The sequence below is a fragment of the Alexandromys fortis genome, unplaced genomic scaffold, assembly GCF_014885135.2.
Source record: "Alexandromys fortis isolate MF-2015 unplaced genomic scaffold, M_Fortis_MF-2015_v1.1 scaffold_219, whole genome shotgun sequence".
Lineage (NCBI taxonomy): Eukaryota > Metazoa > Chordata > Mammalia > Rodentia > Cricetidae > Alexandromys > Alexandromys fortis.
In genome coordinates, this window is record NW_026068092.1 from 1,232,390 (window position 1) to 1,250,955 (window position 18,566).

The 18,566-nt window shown below is 49.8% G+C and overlaps 2 protein-coding genes across 2 annotated transcripts; one reads left to right on the forward strand and one right to left on the reverse strand.

Annotated features, from left to right (window-relative positions):
• The first annotated feature begins 417 nt into the window (after window positions 1-417).
• LOC126488974 (carbonic anhydrase 15-like) lies at window positions 418-2,958 on the forward strand. The gene is made up of 8 exons (XM_050122892.1): window positions 418-484; window positions 663-698; window positions 1,099-1,272; window positions 1,694-1,854; window positions 1,936-2,028; window positions 2,308-2,374; window positions 2,470-2,633; window positions 2,746-2,958. The coding sequence occupies exons 1-8, from the start codon at window positions 418-420 to the stop codon at window positions 2,956-2,958; spliced, it is 975 nt and encodes a 324-aa protein (XP_049978849.1).
• Window positions 2,959-3,285: 327 nt separating this feature from the next.
• LOC126489032 (protein FAM246A-like) lies at window positions 3,286-5,103 on the reverse strand. Its single transcript, XM_050123009.1, has one exon. It carries the CDS (start codon window positions 4,719-4,721, stop codon window positions 4,035-4,037), a length of 687 nt encoding a protein of 228 aa, XP_049978966.1. The 5' UTR covers window positions 4,722-5,103; the 3' UTR covers window positions 3,286-4,034.
• Window positions 5,104-18,566: the final 13,463 nt, after the last annotated feature.

The window sequence follows — 18,566 nt, forward strand, 5'->3', positions numbered from 1 at the left end:
AGACAGGAGCATCGGCAGGAAGGCAGCTGTGGACCTGGACTTGGGACAGGTTGAAGTCTTGAGTTTGTAATAAGGCAGGAAACATTCATGCCTTCTTTCCCTAGCCTCTTAGTCTTGGTCACTAGTCTCCAAAGTGCCCTTAGTGGCTTTGCATATCACCCCGGGTCCCTGTCTCCCATTGCTTCTGCTGTAAGAGAATAATAATCAGACAGCCTTCAGAATGAATGCTATTACACTGGCTGACGCAGCCCTAGACCAGCTCCAGCCCACCTCTGTTCCTAGTGACCCTACCTGGGCCCCACCCACTCCTGCCCTCTACAGCCCCGCCTCCGCATGAATGAGCAGCTTTTCAAGTAGCCTGGGCACACATTTCTTGTCCAGTTTTCAGTTCTCCAGAGTCACAGCCACTGCTGCATCATGTGGGCCCCGGACTTCCTGCTCTGCTTTCTTGCCTTGCAACCTGTGGCACAGGTGGACTCCGAGGGTGAGCACCAAGGCTCTGCCTGTGTGGGCTTAGCTCGATCTCCCTGACACCGTGTAGGAGACGGACAGGGGAACAACCTCTCCTAGCTAGCCTGACCCCATTCCTGATCTCAGGCCAAAACTGAACTTTTAAAGTGCCACGTGGACTAAATAGCTCAGTCCTTGCCTCCTGCCTGCAGGTACCTGGTGCTATGACTCCCAAGACCCAAAGTGCGGTGAGGACAGTGTGACAGGCTATGTGGATCTGTGCGGTCTCTACTAGCTCCTATGCTCCTAAGGACTGGGCACTAAGCAGCAGGCACACTGTCATCATGTGTGCCTGCTGTAGTCCATGGTCAGGGTCTGTGAGCCTATGGGTGTGGCTGGGGGGGGGGTTCCCCAACATGAGTCATATCCCACATCTGTCTACCCTGTGTATGGGGCAGTCTGTCTGCAGACTCGCCCAGTAGCTAAGTCAGATGGGTCTAGAGAGCCACTGTGACCACTTGTGGAGGGAGGATGGAGAGAAGACAGTCCTCAGCTGGGGATGTTTGGGTTATGGGATCCACCCTCAGTGCATTCCCAGACAGCTGCCTTGGCCCTGCTGCAGATAGATCTCAGGCTTTGTCTCCTCAGGCCCTATCCACTGGAAGGAGCTAGCACCTGCTTGTGGGGGTCCAGCCCAGTCCCCTATCAACATTGACCTTCACTTGGTCCAGCGGGACTACACTCTTGAGCCCTTTATCTTTCAAGGCTATGATTCAGCAGCACCTCTAGACCCGTGGACCCTGGAGAATGATGGCCATACAGGTCAGCATCATAAGGTCAGGACCAAATACACAGAGCCAAGAAGTTCGCAGCTTTCAGGAATCTTACCCATACACAGGGATCAGGACACTCAGAGGAGCTGAGAAAGCAGCTTCTCTAAAGATCTCACTACCCCACCCCCTCCCAACACACACAAATGGACAGACCTAAGAAGCTATGAGAATGTGACACACATGAGAATCTAAATCCTCATGAACAAAGCAGAGGAGGCTCTACACACACTGTAGGGAGGTGGCAAGAACCTGCCTATAAATGAAACTTGACATGGCCAGTTTCACACCTAGATGTCAAGATGCTGGAAAGAAATCAAGACCCTCATAACTGCCCTGCTGGGGGCAGTTTGATTTCCACAGCAGGGGAGTCTGCTGGGGAGGGATAGACTCATATACTCCTCCACCTTCAGTGATACTGCGAGTAAATTCCTGTCAGCAGAGCTGCCCGGTGATCCGAGGGGCTGGGCTGCCATCACCAGGGTACCGGCTGCTGCAGCTGCATTTCCACTGGGGCAGCCCAGGGCACAGAGGCTCAGAGCACAGCCTGGATGAGAAGCACTGCTCTATGGAGGTGGGTTCAAGATGACCAGAAGGAAGGTGGGCTTAGGAAGCAGAGGGCAGCCGGACACCACCTGTGGTCTGTATTTCCTAGATGCACATGCTCCACATGAACACGAAGTACCAGGATTTGAGGGAGGCACAACGCCACCAGGATGGGCTCGCCGTGCTGGCTGTGCTGTTAGTGGTGAGGAAGGGGCCGTGCTTGTTTCCCGAAAGAGGGTCTTGGAGAGCAGGGATCTGTTTGAAGTCTGTGGGCATCATTGGACTTAGGGAATTTTCAGGGGGTGGGGGCCAATGGAGTGTTGATGGACATCGTGGGAAGAGACCTTCCTCGCTCCACCCCAAGATCTCCCAGACCGTCCATCTGAGCCCTTCCCACTGGTGTCCCAACTATCCTGTCTCATCTTTGGAAACACACACATACACACAACTTCGAAGCCCTTCTCACTGGAATTCTCCCCAGGAGGAGGACAGGGACAATACCAATTTCTCTGCCATTGTGTCTACCCTAAAAAATGTATCTTCACCTGGTAAGGAGCTGCAGGGTCCCATCTGGGCTGGAAGGTAGGTGGGTGAGGAACAAAAGCAGGGCGGGGGGTGTTCCAGCTTCTCTCCCGCCACACAGGGGTCTCTGTGAACCTGACATCCTTCCCTCTGGCCTCCCTGCTGCCAAGTGCCTTGGGGCTCCTGCGCTACTACCGATACTCCGGGTCTCTGACCACGCCAGGCTGCCAGCCAGCCGTGCTCTGGACAGTCTTTGAAAACCCCGTACCCATTGGGCACGCGCAGGTGGGAGCCACTACCCCTACCCGATGCCAGGCTCCTTCCCACAGCCTCAGTTGCCACCCCTGCCTTCTCTGCCCACCCCGTGGCATCTTGACCTATCTTTACCCACCCTTAGGTAGCCCAGTTCCAGACCGTGCCCCAGACTGGGCCACCAGGTTTGCACCCCAGACCGCTCATGGATAATTTCCGCCCCCAGCAACCTCTTGGAGCGCGCAGGGTATGGGCCTCTCCTGGAGCATCCATCCGGTCCTCAGTCCCGATCCTGCCCTGTTTGCACCTGGCTCTTTTGGGCTTGGGAGTCGGTCTCGGGCTCTGGCAGGGCCCCTAGGATCCAGGGGTGACTCCTGCTTCCACAATAAATGATGCAGAGTGACTTTGGCCTGATGTGGCTGGGAAGAGGCGTGTGTCTAGTGGTCAAGGGGTCAGTGGGGAGAGAATCCAACCCCAACCTCACTGCAGCCTCAAAGTCCATACAACCGAGAGGCTCCTGAGTGACCGCCCTTTTGCCCACCTCAATCATGGAAACTTCTTCCAAAACTGAGACCCACTCAGCTACGCAACTCTGACACCCACCTGCATTAACATGTTATTTTGAATCTCACAGTCAACGGGAAGGGAGAAAAATAATACATCTCAAAAATGCCACCTATACCAGAAATTACATTTATTTTAAAAACAAGCTGGGTAACCAAAAAAGGGGTTTGCATTAAAATGATGATCCTCATTGCGACCCCAAGCCAGTCCTTGAGAAAAAGTAGGCTCCAGCAGAAGGCACTAAGTTGGTTGCGTTTGGTGACAAAGTGCTATGAAGCCACTCCTGGTGACACTCTGGGGAAATTAGTACCCTGTGGAATGTTTTCTAGAGAGAAGCTGGTGCTGGGTGACTGTTGGGAGGGCTGAGTGAAGGGCTGTGTTCTTATCATGGTCCGAGGCTGAGTCCAAAGGATACTGACAACGTGACGCTACGGTGCGAGAGTGGCCCCATTATCAGAAAGTAGTGGTGGCTAGCAAACTGATGTCCGGGTCATGCCATGTAGAGGTGTAATATTCAAGTGGCGCTGTGTCAGCTACCTAAGTCCCTAAAGTCTGCTACACAGTGCTATTCTAGTGCATGGAGGTCCTGCCTGCCCCTAGGACTTGAAAGAAAAAAAAAGTGCAACCATTTGCTTCCAGGCTGCAGATCCCTTGGCTCTGCCAACTCCATAGCAGTCACATTCTGGTCCAGATTCTTCCTCGGCTTCAAGACTAAAGCAGGCTCTACAGAGCAGCCTCAGTCCGGGGTAGCGCAAAGCCATCTACGCAGCCTCTGCCGCCAGCCCTTTAAATAATGGAGCATCATTGGCGGCATCTGGGGAGTCCGTATAGGAGGACCAATTTGCTCCCTTCTGGGGCCGCCAGAGCCCCTCAATCTCCTCCGCCTTGTGCAGCCGTTGGAGGCACTGGGGTTTTCTTGTGGTTCTTCCGGGCCACGGCTCGGTTTGCCAGGCCGTCGGCTGGGGCGTCCGGACCGTTCTCCGTGGCCCTCGAGGCTGAAACCAACGCGTTCACGGTGCCGAGGGCCCGCAGCAGGGCGGGACCGCGGGGCTCGCGGCGAGCGGGCGGCGGTGGCGGCGGCGGCGGCGGCAGGAGAGCTCGCAGAGCGTCTAGCTCGGTCCGCAGCTCCGCGCGCAGCGCCTCGAGCCCCGCGCCCAGCTCCGCACGCACGGCCGCCAGTCCCTCCTGCAGCCGCCGCTCGCTCACCTCCAGGACACCAGCGGGATAGGTGGCGCCGCCGCGCGGCTCCCCGCACACCGAGCACACCGAGCCTCCGCTGCGCGCCTCGCTCCTCTCGCTGGTCCCCGCCGCCCCAGCTCGCGCGCCCGCGCGTTCCACCAACCGCAGCAGCCGCGGCCCCTCGGCTCGCCCCGCCGGCTCGGCCCGCAGCTGGCCACGCAGGCGAGCCAGGCGGCCCGGGGCGCGGATATCTTCGGGGACCGGCCCGTTGGGCTGCGCGCTGGGGTCTTGCCGGCGGCCTATGCCTCGCCTCAGCGCCTCTTTAGCGCCGTACACAGTGCGAGCCTGAGTCCACGAGCGCCCGGGCTCTGCCGCCATGCGCTGCCACTTGCACCACACTCTGACAACGCAGCAGAGAGGACCTGGGCCCCAGCCTGCAGCCTAGCGACCATGGGACCCGCGGGAACGAGCTCCTGGGACGTCTGCGGGAACGACCAGGCCTGGGGGAATCCCGGCAGGGCCAGATCCTCCAGGGAGGCCGCGGGTTGGAGTAGAGCTGTGCCAGTAGGCAGGGGGATTGAAACTTGGCCCTAGAGACCATGTTGTAGGCTGGGGCCCCTATATGGGACTTAGGTTGGTCTCTAGGCAGCGGCAATAGCACATGGCGCAATGGCTGCTAAAGCCCAAGACACCTTAAGGCCAGAATCAAAATCCGCCTCACCTCTCCGTGCTGTCCTGGCCACAGCAGGGCAAGCCTGGGCTGGATAAGGATCAACCTCCTCCTTCAACTCACAGGTGGTGTGTGTGTGTGTGTGTGTGTGTGTGTGTGTGTGTGTGTGTGTGTGAGAGAGAGAGACAGAGAGAGAGAGAGAGAGAGAGAGAGAGAGAGAGAGAGAGAGAGAGACTCTTAAGCTAGCCAAACACTCTACCTGCTCTACATCCCCAACCCAAGCCACTTTAACTACTCTATCTCTTGTGTCGTGTCTCCCGCAGTCCACATCCAGCCACAAGACTCCATCCTGTCACTGGCGTCTCCAACCCCAAACTCTTGCCCCTCTCCCCAACCTTCTGAGGGGCATCCTCACCCTAGCATGTGCCTAGTCCTAGAGACGGCTGCGCCCGGGCCGATCTCATCCTGTGTCCTCCCATATTCTGTTTAACGTAACCAAACAACCTAACCAGCCCTCTGGGCCTTCACATAGAAAAACCCGGTGCCCCTGCCCTCTGCTGAGTTTCTCCTTATTCCACTGCTACACGGAGCCTTCCTTGACCACCTAAGAGCCGCAGCTAGTAACAGGAACCTCGACCACAAGCAAGTAACTTTCACAACATTGCGGGGGCGGGGGCAGGGTGCTGAAAACAGGGTTTCTCTGTGTAACAGCTCTGACTGTCCTGAAACTGACTTTGTAGACCAGGCTGGCCTTGAACTCAGAGATCCTCCTGCCTCTGCTTCCCAAGTGCTGGGAGTAAAGGTGTGTACCATCACCACGTGGCAGACATTTTGTCTTTTAAACGTGGTCTCCTATAGCTAAAACTGGTCTCAAACTCTGTATGTAGCCAAGAATGACTTTGGATTCCTGATCCTCTTGCCCCTTGAGTGCTAGGATTACAGGTGTGTGTCACTATGCCCAGTTTATACCGTCGGTGCTAGGGACAAACCCAGGACTTCATTCCTGCTCAGGAGCCACTCAACTGAGATACATCCCCAACTGGCTTGGGCTTTTGTTTAGTTTTTTTAAGATTTTTTTTTATTATTTCATGTGTATGAGTGTTTTGCCTGCATGTGCGTCTCTGTACCACATATATGCTCGCAACCAGAGGAGGCAGTGAGCCTCCAGGTGGATGTTGGGAACGGGCACTGAATCCTGGTCTTTCACAAGTGCCTTTAACCACCGAGCCAACTCTCCAGCATGTTGTTGTTTAGTTTGGAGACAAAGACTTGCTATGTTGCCTGGATAGGTCTGGAACTCCTGTCCTCAGGTGTCTCCTGCGTCAGCCTCCAGAGCAGTTGGGACTGTAGGCACGTACCATTACACTGATTCTAGATGACTCTCTGCCCCTCCTCCACAGTGAGGCACCTGAGCCCATGGCTGGCTCTTCTGGGTTGAGTCTGGCACTGGGCTAAGTCCTTAGTGTTGCTAAACGTATTGAATGTTTGGTGAGGGAATAACTATGTGGATGCTCAGGCTTGACCGCTCCTACCCACCCTGGCCAAGTTCTTGCCCTTGCTAACCTTTCATCCCCGACTGTCTTTATTATCCTTTCGCTTTCTGTGGAGCCTCTCACTACTGCCCTGGTTCATTGCCACCCCTGCACTTGTGTGTGGCGCAGTGGGTTATACATCCCTCTAGAGGGCAGCATCTTCCCGCCTAGCGTTCTCGTTGTACTCCTGGGGCCTTGTTAGCACTCTGGGTGCTCCGTGCCCTGGGACCTCCCAAGAAAATTATAAGGAGAAAGGGCGCTGCATGGATCCAGCAGTGCTGGGAGGAAACCTTACTCTGAATGCCCAGGTGCGGAGAGGCTAGCCTCTGCCCCTCTCCCTGCACATGTGCATATACGCAGAGGAGTCCGGGGGTGCTGTCTACTGTTTGTGGGCAGCTGGGTAGAGGGCCACATGTTTCTCCTCTAGTTCATTCATTTCACTCCATCATTCTCTAGAGTCAGGAGATGAGAATGTGGCATTTGGCCTCTCAGACTCACCCTATGCTCGCTGAGTTCCCTGTGTCCCTGGGACCACCTGTATTTGGTCCAGATGAACTCTAGAGCCCATTAACCATGCCCCTCCCCAAACTCCTAGTTAAAATGCTGCTTACTAAAATGTCCTGAACTCCTGTCCCAGGCCTGCTTTCCAGGCTGTGTGGCCAGAGGGGCTCTACCTTCTCTTAACTGAGTCTGCACCAGGAAGCCTAGCAACTGGGAGAGAGGGGCTGAGGGTGACAGGGCTCTGAGCTTGCAGCCCAGCGGTGACAATGTTATAGGCGGAGGGCCCCGTGCAGAGAGGCGAACAATTTAGTGTTTCTGTATTTTAGTCAGGGTGTTGTGAATTAGCCCAGTTACACACTGAGCCTCTGCGGCGGGTCCCAGGTTTGTCCATTGATAAGACTGCAGACGCGGGGTCTGGGGTTTGCGGCAGCAATCTGTGGGGTCTGAGACTTGAGGCAGGAATCCATGGGGTGCATGAGAAGGCTCGGAGAGTGGGGTCCAGAGTGGGTTTGTAGCTATGAGAGCCGAAAGACAAGTGTGAGTGCACAGTCCCGAGCCTCCGAGCTCAAGAAGCAGGTGGCACGGCCTGGGGCTGTTGCGTTTGTCTCACACAGGCCTGGGGCCCTGGGATCATGACCCAGTACCACGCGGGGGAGGGGTAAGCCTGGCCTAGGTCTGGTGGGGGTGGCGAGGCTGCAACAAATGCTGAGGTCTGGAGGTAGAAAGCTGTGGGAGAACAGACAACCCTGACTGATGGTTACTCGGAGGTGTGCCTTCAAAAGAAAAAAAAAATGGGTGAAGGTCAGGGGCAGAATTGGACACAGAAGAAGGAAAGAGAGCAGGCTGGCCTCTGACCCTCCTGCGGGCTTCTCAGAGCCTGTCAGCCCTTAGCTCCCAGCATAGAGGGGCTGACTTAGACTAGGCCGAGGTTAGGCACTGTGGCACCAGGAGCCTGGCTACAGGATTGTCCCCATCTGGCCCTGCTCTAGCCCTGTGCATCCAGGCGGGACCTCCTGAAAGGGCAGTCAGTGACCCTCTGCTCGTTAATTCCTGAACGAGGCGGGTGGAGTGGGAACACCTGGAGTTCCCGGGCAGGGATCAAGATAGGGCAATCTCTTTGTATGACTTAAATGTCGCCACTGTGCTATTAAACCCTGGTGGTCACGAAGGCTTTATTTCCCAGAGCTGGAGAGCAATTGGGAGCCAGGAGAGCATTCAGCCATGTTAGAGGGGCTCTGGTGGCTTCAGAGAAAAGGGAGTTTGGGGAACTCCTGGAGAATGGGGGGCTCGCTTCACAGTCCTCAGGAGGAGTATCAGGGCACAAGCACCCCAAGCTCCGGCCTTGTGATGTGGAGCTCTGCCTTCTCCGTGTATCCAGCCAACTTCAAGCTGACCTAGTTCTTGGTGAAGCGACTTTGCACACAGAGTCCTTGAAGCCACCTGGCTAGCCTTGCTGTGGCAGACAGGAGGTGGCCGTCTGTGCAGCCCCAGAGTCTTGGTACTGCCCCGTGAACGTGGTGGGAGAATCAAGGGAGTGACAAGAGCTGGAGGCGGCAGGATCAGGGCACAGCTGGTAGGTCTCAGCCTGGCTCAGGACCCCAGCTCCTACACTGACCTCTGGTGGCCCTGTTTCTCGGAGAAAAACAAGGTCATTCTCAACAAAGCGATATGTAAATACTGAAAAGCAGAGACACGTTATACATCAAGCGGGGTGACGAGAAGAAGAGGAACAATTAGAGACACACACCCCAGGCCATCTCTGGAGAGCATGCAGAATGCACAGCTAGGCCACCCTGCCTAATGTGGTCCTGGGCACTACTGCACGGTGACTTGCTGCTCCTCAGCTCCACAGGGTCATCTGACACGCTGTCAGCGCTTTCTGCAATCTCTTTCTGGGAGAGAAGTTTCCTGCTGGCTGGCACCAGACTTTCCCTGCCTCCAGCATAAAATTTCTGGGAAAATTCGAATTCCCTGCTCAAACAATCTGGCCAAGTGGGAGTGCAGGCACCTCTTAGAATGTCTGAGCTCCTGCCAGGGCAGATATAGTTCTTGTCACCCTACCTCAGTTTCCTCACCGGTTAGAGCTCTGGGGAGAGTCTGTGCTGCCAGGACGAGGTGAGGGTCGCAGGGGTGAGGGGCAAGGACATGTCTGTGCTCACACAGAAGCCAGACCTGAGATCTCTGGACTTGGGGAATTTGTTTCCAGTCTGAGTGGAAGAGGCCAGTCCTGCCTGAGTGTCCCTGCCTGAAGTCCGGCCTGGGCCAGGGCTTCCTTCCACAAAGCCATATCTTCCCTGAACACCCTGGGTACTGGACACACAGAGGTTTTCAGGGAACGTTACTGAGACGAGTGACTTTGCAGGGGGCAGATTCATTACCTTGTCTGACCCTCTAATGAGCTCATTGCCTGGCAGTGGCTTTGTTTGCCCTGGCCGTGGCATCACCAGCCTCCCAGCCCTTGGAATACCTGGCCTGAAGTACTCTGACCAGTCTAGGGCCTTAATCCCTGTGACTTGCATGGGGCAGAGGTAGGAATGGACCCACCAACAGGTGTGGCTCAGAAGCCTCAGCTCCTACCGCCTGTCCCCTCCCCAGTGAAGAGCCTGGGTGGAAAAGGCCTTTAGCCCACACTGCTTCAAGTGGTAACAATCCTTCAGCTAGCCAGACTTTCCTCAGGTACCTGAACCTCCCTACACGTGTCTATGAGGTTCAGCTTTACCATGAACTCTGAGCCTAGAACGTGACTCCTGTCTGTAATCCAAACATTTGAGAAGTTGAAATTGGAGGATTGCTGTGGGTTCAAAACCAGCCTGTGCTTCTAGTGAGGTCTAGGACAGCCTGGGCTAGAGTGAGACCCTGTCTCTGGAAACAGAAACCCAAAAGGAATTCTTCTAAGTCAGCAAGGGCCAGTATCTACCCACCCTAGCCCCCACTATGTCCCAGATGATCTGTGACCCGGCACACAGCAAGAATCCCCCTTGTTTCCTCTCTGTAATGTCTCATCATGGCTCCTCCCTGTGGCTCGACCACAAAGTCCCACTTGTCATTCTGTGTTTAGAGCTGAATTCCATCTCTTTCTCCCGTAGCAGAATCTACACCACCATAGTGCTGGCTCTACCCAGAGGGTCCTCAATAAAGACCTATAGAATTACAATATGTGACTGAATCACTTGTGATGCAACCATGGATATGATAGAGGGCCAGCACGTGGAGCTGCTGTTGCAGGACAGAGTGTGACTGTCTGCCTAGGAAGGCTGTGTCCTGTTGTCTGAAATCCTCCTTCCCCTGCCTGCTGAGGTGTCTCCATCATGGTCGTCTTCCAGACCATTATCCCTGGTGAAGGGAGCCTGGGAGAAGCCATAAGCCTGGCTGAGGCCCTGGCAGAGCCACTGCAGTGGGACCCCCTCTCTTCTGCCCACTTTCCAGTCAGTACCTGTTCTGTGCCTGAAATAGTGTTGTGTAAACTTTTCCCTGCTTAGCCTCAGGATGGTTTACACATCATCACCGTTACAGCAGCCTTCCCTGCCCCTCGTGCTTCTCCAAACTACCCCCCTTTTCCTTCCTGAACCCATTTCTCTATGTAACTCCTCTAGGCTTGCTCCCCTTTTTGTCTGCCGACACACTCAGACTCCGGGAGGAGCACCAGCATAGAGCAGGCACATTGGGAGCACTCAGGCTACGCTGCCAGAGAGAGGTGAGGGTCGCAGGGGTGAGGGGCAAGGACATGTCTGTGCTCACACGGAAACCAGACCTGAGATCTCTGGACCTGGGGAATCTGTTTCCAAACTAGTGGAAGAGGCCAGTCCTGCCTGAGTGTCCCTGTCTGAAGTCCGGCCTGGGCCAGGGCTTCCTTCCATGAAGCTGAACTTGGCCATATCTTTCCTGAACACCCTGGGTACTGGACACACAGAGGTTTTCAGGGAACGTTACTGAGGCGAGTGACTTTGCAGGGGGCAGATTCATTACCTTGTCTGACCCTCTAATGAGCTCATTGCCTGGCAATGGCTTTGTTTGCCCAGGCCGTGGCGTCAGCTGGGAAGATCACTAGGGAAATAGCTTAGTCGGTAAAGCACGTACTACATAACTGGGAGGACCTGAGTTCAAATACCCAGAACCCACATAAAGTCACCTGTAGCCCCAACACAACTCATCCCTCCAAAGATGGGGGACAGAGACAAGAGAATCTCCAGATCTCACAGGTCAGCTAGCCTGTCCCAAGAAACCTCAAAGTGGGAGGCAAGGAACTTCACCCCAGGTTGTACTCCAAACTCACACTCACACACAGGAACATGTACAAACACAAACACACACAGGAAAATGTTACCACACACTCGTACAGTAGTATACACACACACACAAACATGCACACAAGCTCATTCACACACAGGAACATGCTCACATTCACACACAGAAACATGCACACACACACAAGCATGCACATGGACACACACAGGAACAAGCACACACAGGAACATATATACATTCAACCACAGGAACATGTACAAAGTCACACAGGAATACCTGCACACACAGGAACACACACACATGCACAAGAATGTGTACACATGCACACACACACAAGCCTGCACATGCACACACACAGGAACACACACACACACAGGGATTTGTACACACACACACACACACACAGACCATTCAATGAATAAATTTATGTTCTTGGCCAATACAGTGTCAATACTGTGAGCCTGGGGCATGGCATTCAGTAGGTATTAAGTAAGTGTTTGATTGCTGCTGGTGCTGGCTCCATCTTCACATCTCCCGGCCAGCCAGAGCCCAGGGCGCTGTGCTGTTGCCTTCTTTCATGGAGAGACTGAGGTCTGCCCACCTGTACATCTTGGGAGGGGACAAGAGAAAATGTGGTCCTTGGGCTGCTAGTGCTGTCCTCTAGCAGGAAGGAGTCAGTAAGGAGACCTTAGCAGCAGGCAACATCCACGTGCTCACTGTGCCACCACCCACGGGAGCCCACGTGTGCCTCGGTTTTCATCTGGAGTCATTTCTGACTTAAAGAAGTCATTTGAGTTCAAGCTTGCCTGCTTTGCTTTTTCCTATAACCTTGAGAGTTGTGAGAGACTTCTGACTTAGCCCGTGAGAAAAGAACACTCTATCTAGTAGACAGTATATTGTTGACACAAACCTGAGGAACATCAAGATAGAAAGGAAGGCTCCTTCCGAACAGAGCAGCAAGCACATGTTGGAGAGGAGGCTGCTCACTCAAGGACAGGAATGGTCCTGTGATTAGATACTGACTGACCGTCTGTGCTGTGTTTTGTTCTGTTTTTGTACATAAGCAAGTTCTGAAATAAACTCTGGGCTGTTTGGCTGCTTCGGCATGACCAGACAAACCCCCTGATTCTATCCTGTCTTTAGTTTTTTTCTGACTTTTCTTTGGCCTCAAGGATCCCCCTCTTCAGGAACCCTAGCTAACCTTGTAGGAGTGGGCACCCAACGTGGGGCCTTCTGGGGAGGGGTGTCTTCGTAGGGACACCACAGATTCGAAGGGTGCTTGGTGCAGTAAGTATGTCCCGGAAATATCAGCAGTCACACAATATAAATATCAAAATCTGCCAGGCAGTGGTGGCGCACGCCTGTAATCCCAGCACTCGGGAGGCAGAGGCAGGTGGATCTCTGTGAGTTTGAGGCCAGCCTGGTCTAGCTCCAGCTAGTTCCAGGACAGGAACCAAAAGCTACGGAGAAACCCTATCTCAAAAATCAAAAAAAAAAAAAATCAAAATCTAAGTATTCGCACAGTATAAATACAAAAAGCTCAGCAATCACACAATGTAAATACAAAAAAGAGGTTAGCTGTGCAGCATAAAAATAAAGTAAAAAGTAACCCAGTATAACTGTAAAATAAAAAGTAACTTATAGGGGGCTGGAGAGATGGCTCAGTGGTTAAGAGCATTGCCTGCTCTTCCAAAGGTCCTGAGTTCAATTCCCAGCAACCACATGGTGGCTCACAACCATCTGGAATGAGGTCTGGTGCCCTCTTCTGGCCTGCAGACATACACACAGACAGAACTAAATAAATAAATAAATAAATAAATAAATAATTTTTAAAAAGTGACCTATAAAATAACTTGTACATAAGTGTAAACAAAGTAAATATGGGCCAAGAAAACGGCAAACAGCTCTTTGTATGTTTACTTATAGATACTTTAAAGGTTAGGGGTACTAAGGACAGACAACAGCAACTGCTTCAGTTTTTAAAATATATAAAGGATGTGTGCCCCTGGTTCCCTACAGAAGGGAGTATAAATCTAGAGATTTTAAAAGGTGTATGTAAAGAAATGAGCGCACTTTGTCTTGGTCTGTGTTTTGACTGTTACTATGTTGCTATTTTATGCGATCGTGTCTTTAAAAAGTTTAAGCAGTACCTGCCTGTCTGTCATTACTGACAGTTTTTGCCTATTGACCTTCTTTCTTGTCCTGGAAGAGATGAGGCAGGCAGTCTCTGTCTCTAGCCTCCTGTGCATTTTTTTATTGGATCAGTTCCAGGACTCTGGGTCCCGAAAGAAAAACGTCTCTCTCTAAGGAGAGGCAAGGCAAGGGCCACCTCCCTTCGTTGTTCTCTGGCCCACAGCCAGGCAGCAGCTCCTACAGCCGGCAAAGCGTGCATGCGCATGCTCAGATGGGTAGAGACGCTACAGGGAGACATACGCATGTGTGTGGGACGGCAGAGAATTGACAGCTTGCAGTTAAAAAACTGCACAGATGTAAAATAAAAAAACTTTGATTATGGCTGTAGAAGTTAACAACTTTTTTTTTTTCAGAATTACTGGTAGTCAAGGACACTCTGTGCCAACCAGCGCTGCTTCCCATATTTCTTTCCTAAGTTCTTCCTGTGTTAACACTCAAGTCTCTTCTGCTGGCCAGCAGTTTCTCATCTTAACCCTTCTCTGTCTTGATACTGCTTTAAAAAATGTTGAGTTATTTTATATGCATTGGTGTTTTTTGCCTGTATATATGTCTGTGTGACAGTGTCAGATCCCCTGGAAATAAGTTATAGACAACTGTGAGCTGCCACGTGGGTGCTGGGAATTGAACCTGGGTCCTCTGGAAGAGCTGCCTGTTTTCTTAACCACTGAGCTGTCACTCCAGCACCCACGTGCTTATGTGATGAGTCTATATTAATTCTGAGGGTTGAAAAAATAAAGAACTGAGAACATAAATACAGGTTGTAAGGATTTAAAGGCATAAAAGTTTGGAGATTATATGGATCTGAGAGGATATTCTAAAAATATAGATAAAATTTATAAGAAAAATGGCTTAAAATGTATAGAAAAATTTACAAGATTTCTTTCCCCTTTCATGTAGAAGGAGCTGTGGGCTGCGTTCCTGCCACCCAGCTCCCAGCCGCCTGGCTAGCTTATGCCCCAAAATAACGACACACAAACTGTATTCTTTTAAACACTGCTTGGCCCATTAGTTCTAGCCTCTTAATGGCTAATTCTCACATCTTGCCTAGCCCATCTTTAGTAATCTGTGTAGCACCAGTCTTACCGGGAAAGATTCAGCATGTCTGACCTGGCAGCTTGCTTCATTGCATCTGCCCGGTAGAGGGGAGCATGGCGTCTAAGCTCACTTCCTCTTCCTCTCAGCATTCTGTTCTGTTTACTCCTCCCACCTAAAGGCTGGCCTATCAAATGGGCCAAGGCAGTTTCTTTATTAGCCAATGACCTTCCTCCATCACTTTCGTAATATTATTATACTAGGATTTCAAAGGCTTAGAGTTTAGCATTAATAGAGTTCTGACAAGCTAATAGAGCAATCATTGCTTACTGTTTGGGTCACAAGCTCAAGATTTTAAGTTTCTTTTGGTTGTCTTCTGAATATAGGCTTATGTGCTGATTAATCCAAATCATAGTTTTTGTCAGAACTCAAGGATGTGAGTCTACTCTGTTGTTTTACAGGTACCTCTTACCTGCTTTTTCTACAATATGGATTTCAGTACAGACTAATAATGCTAACAAGTCTAAAACTTTTATGTCCTTTTTTTTTTTTTTTTTTTTTTGGTTTTTCGAGACAGGGTTTCTCTGTAGCTTTGGTGCCCATCCTGGAACTAGCTCTTGTAGACTAGGCAGGCCTTGAACTCCCAGAGATCTGCCTGCCTCTGCCTCCCGAGTGCTGGGATTAAAGGCATGTGCCACCACTGCCTGGCCTTTTATGTCCTTTTATAAAATGGAGATTCATACAAACTTTGAGAAATTTTAAAAATTATATACCTCAAATCCACTTCTCACAGTCAAAATGATTACGGTATTTTTTCTCTCTCCTCTTCTTGGGACTCTTCCCCTTCCGTAATTATTGAGAATATGAGTCTACAAGCTTCAAATGAGTCCATAAATTTAACTTCTGTTCCCAGCTTGTATTTGTTTCACCAGGTTTCCATTTCATTGACAAATGCATCCAAGCATCAGTTGCTGATAACAACCTGCTCCAAATGAGTCCTAAACTTGCTGAAACCTGATGTGGACGGATCCAGCCAATGTGACTGCTGTCTTTTCAGCTTGTCAATGAACCAGATGCTTCTAAGTCCCCATTGCTTTTGACTCACATTCTAGCCTTCCAGGGCCCTGAGAACAATGTCCTAAGGTCAGAAGGAAGTAATTACAGCAATGAACACATCATCCCTGTTCCCCCCTAAAATGTTAGATTAAAAAAAATTTCTCTGTCAGTCATCACAGGGGTATTGGTCATTAATGCCTTAAATAAATAATAATTTCTATCTGAATGCCATTAAACTAATAATGCTAAAATCTCAATATCAGTCTCTAAAACAAACTCATCTCAAGGTGTTGAAATGATATACTATACAGGAGCAAAAAAAAAATTAAAAAAGGCACCTGGGAGTCTTAATTAAAAAATATAAGAAAAATGGGGGGATTAGGGTTATACCCACGGTCACCATATATGTGTTTTATTTTAAAAATTTTAAATTTTGAAATTGGATGTCTATAAACAATCTGCCATAAATAGATTTTGGCATAAAAACACCACCACATAATTTGCTCAAGTTTAATGAAAAGATCCGTCTACTTGCTTATGAAAGGGTCCCAACAATGTTTTGGTATAGGGAAAAGGCATCTTTGTATTTTTTAACAGGATAAAATTAAAGTTCAATTGGTATGGTGTATAACACAAAAAGATGCTGATTCTGATATTCCTGATAATAATTTTAAAAAAAAGGCAAAATGAGACCGATTGGACCTATGTTCCTGATCCATCTATTCTACATCCTGCTGTTTGGGAAGGAAAGGAAATTGTAGTCACAGTCAATGACATGCATCTTTTAGATCAACCTGCCATACAAGAGTTCCTGATTGCCTGAAAATTTTCTCATGTTGGATATGGTAAAAACAATTCTTGTATGTTTAGCAAAGAATATTGCCTTGGAGGGATGTCTTGGAGTGTTTCCAAAATTAATTATGAGACATGATAAACATGTACTTATTGTACAAAATGATCGCTTCCTCAAGGTAATTGGGTAAATGATACTTCACCCCTTCAAAGATTTCCTCCATGCACAAGGAAACTGCCAGAGTCTAATAAAACTCTGTGGTGAACACAATGCACTGGTATTATCCCACTAAAGCACAGCATTACAGGAGGGGCGTCACAGTGCATTTGTTTGTTTGTTTTTGTTTGTTTGTTTTTTGTTTTTTTGAGACAGGGTTTCTCTGTAGCTTTGGAGCCTGTCCTGGAACTAGCTGTTGTAGACCAGGCTGGCCTCAAACTCACAGAGATCTGCCTGCCTCTGCCTCCCGAGTGCTGGGATTAAAGGCGTGCGCCACCACCGCCGGGCCACAGTACATTCTTGACTGGAAATCAAGTCAAGAGACTATAGCGACTCTTATCCTTTGTCTACAGCATGATCTTGGGATCAAGGACTGCCAGCTGGAATTTGGTATTCCAGTACAAAATTTCTACAAACTTATATTTGGAAACTTGCTGCTGCCATGGGAACAGTGGCGGGACAATCCAGTTCTTCAAAACCCATTTGCCCCCTGAAAGGAACTGTCTTAGCTTGTATCAAAATGCCTTATGTTGTTTTGGTGGGAGAGATAAAAATCTCCATAAATGGTATTATGTTTAAGGTATCATGCCCTGATTGTATTTTGACTAATTGTATTTCTCAGGTGGATGATCATACCCGTGTATTGGTGTTAAAATAACCTTCTTTTGTAATGTTGCTTTGATGACAAAGAGGCACAAGTAATTGAAGAAATGAAGAAAGCTTTAGGTAGACAGAAACGTGCTATTGGATATGGTTGTAGCAGGAATTTCTGCTCCTGATGTTATTCTGACTACTACTGTGGTTGCTTCAGTGGCTTTGTCTCAGTCTATTCAAAATACTGGAATATTTTGTCTATGACTGTTTCTATGACACTGGAGACACAAGAAGACATCGATGTAAAAATGGGACATAAATTGAACACCTTGTATGATGTGGTACAATCTTTCGGGGATAGGCTCCAAAGCTTAAAATCCAGAGTCCAGTTAAAGTGTCATGCTAACTATAAATGGATTTGTTACAGCTTTTGTGTATAACTAAAGTGTTATTGAGTAGGAAAGAGTTAAAGCACATTGTGGGGGAATCTGGCATGATTCTAATGAATCTTTAAATTTGGCTATATTACATCAAAAGATTTTGGAATTAAAATTGCTAAAATGGATTTTGATGCATCAAAAGCAGTTAAAGATATCCTGAAACAATTCTAAAAGACTGCTCCATCATGGTCAGGATTTACTTTACTTCTTAGTGGTACTGCAGTTGTTGGAGCTTGTGTTCTTTGGGGCATAATCTGCTTACCTGCAGTTTTCAAGCTGATTATAAACTCCCTATGAAAAGTGGGCTCAGAACTTCACGGAGTAAAACTCCGAACACTTCCCTAAAAACTTGACACCAGAGACTTAACAGTCAGAGTTGGGTGAGTTTCCTTTGCCTCTTTTCAACCTAAGACAGGAGATGGAACTCTGAGGTCCATTTTCCCATGACAGGTGAGACTAGCATGCAGTAAGGAACCCCCAAGGCAGATGCAGTCTTCTGAGGAGCTCTGAGAGGTCCTTAAAATATAATTTAAAAGGGGGGAATTTGGGAGACCATGTGTGACTCAGTTTCCATCTGGAGTCATTTCTGACTTAAAGAAGTCATTTGAGTTCAAGCTTGCCTGCTCTGCTTTTTCCTATAACCTTGAGGGCTGTGATGACTTCTGACTTAGCCCATGAGAAAAGAACACTCTATCTAGTAGAGCGTATACTGCTGACACAAACCTGAGGAACATCAAGATACAAAGGAAGGCTGCTTCCGAACAGAGCAGCAAGCACATGTTGGAGAGGAGGCTGCTCACTCAAGGACAGCAATGGTCTTGTGGTTAGATACTGACTGACCATCTGTGTTGTGTTTTGTTCTGTTTTTGTATATAAGCAAGTCCTGAAATAAACTCTGGGCTGTCTGGCTGCTTCTGCATGACCAGAGAGACCTCCCGATTCTATCCTGTC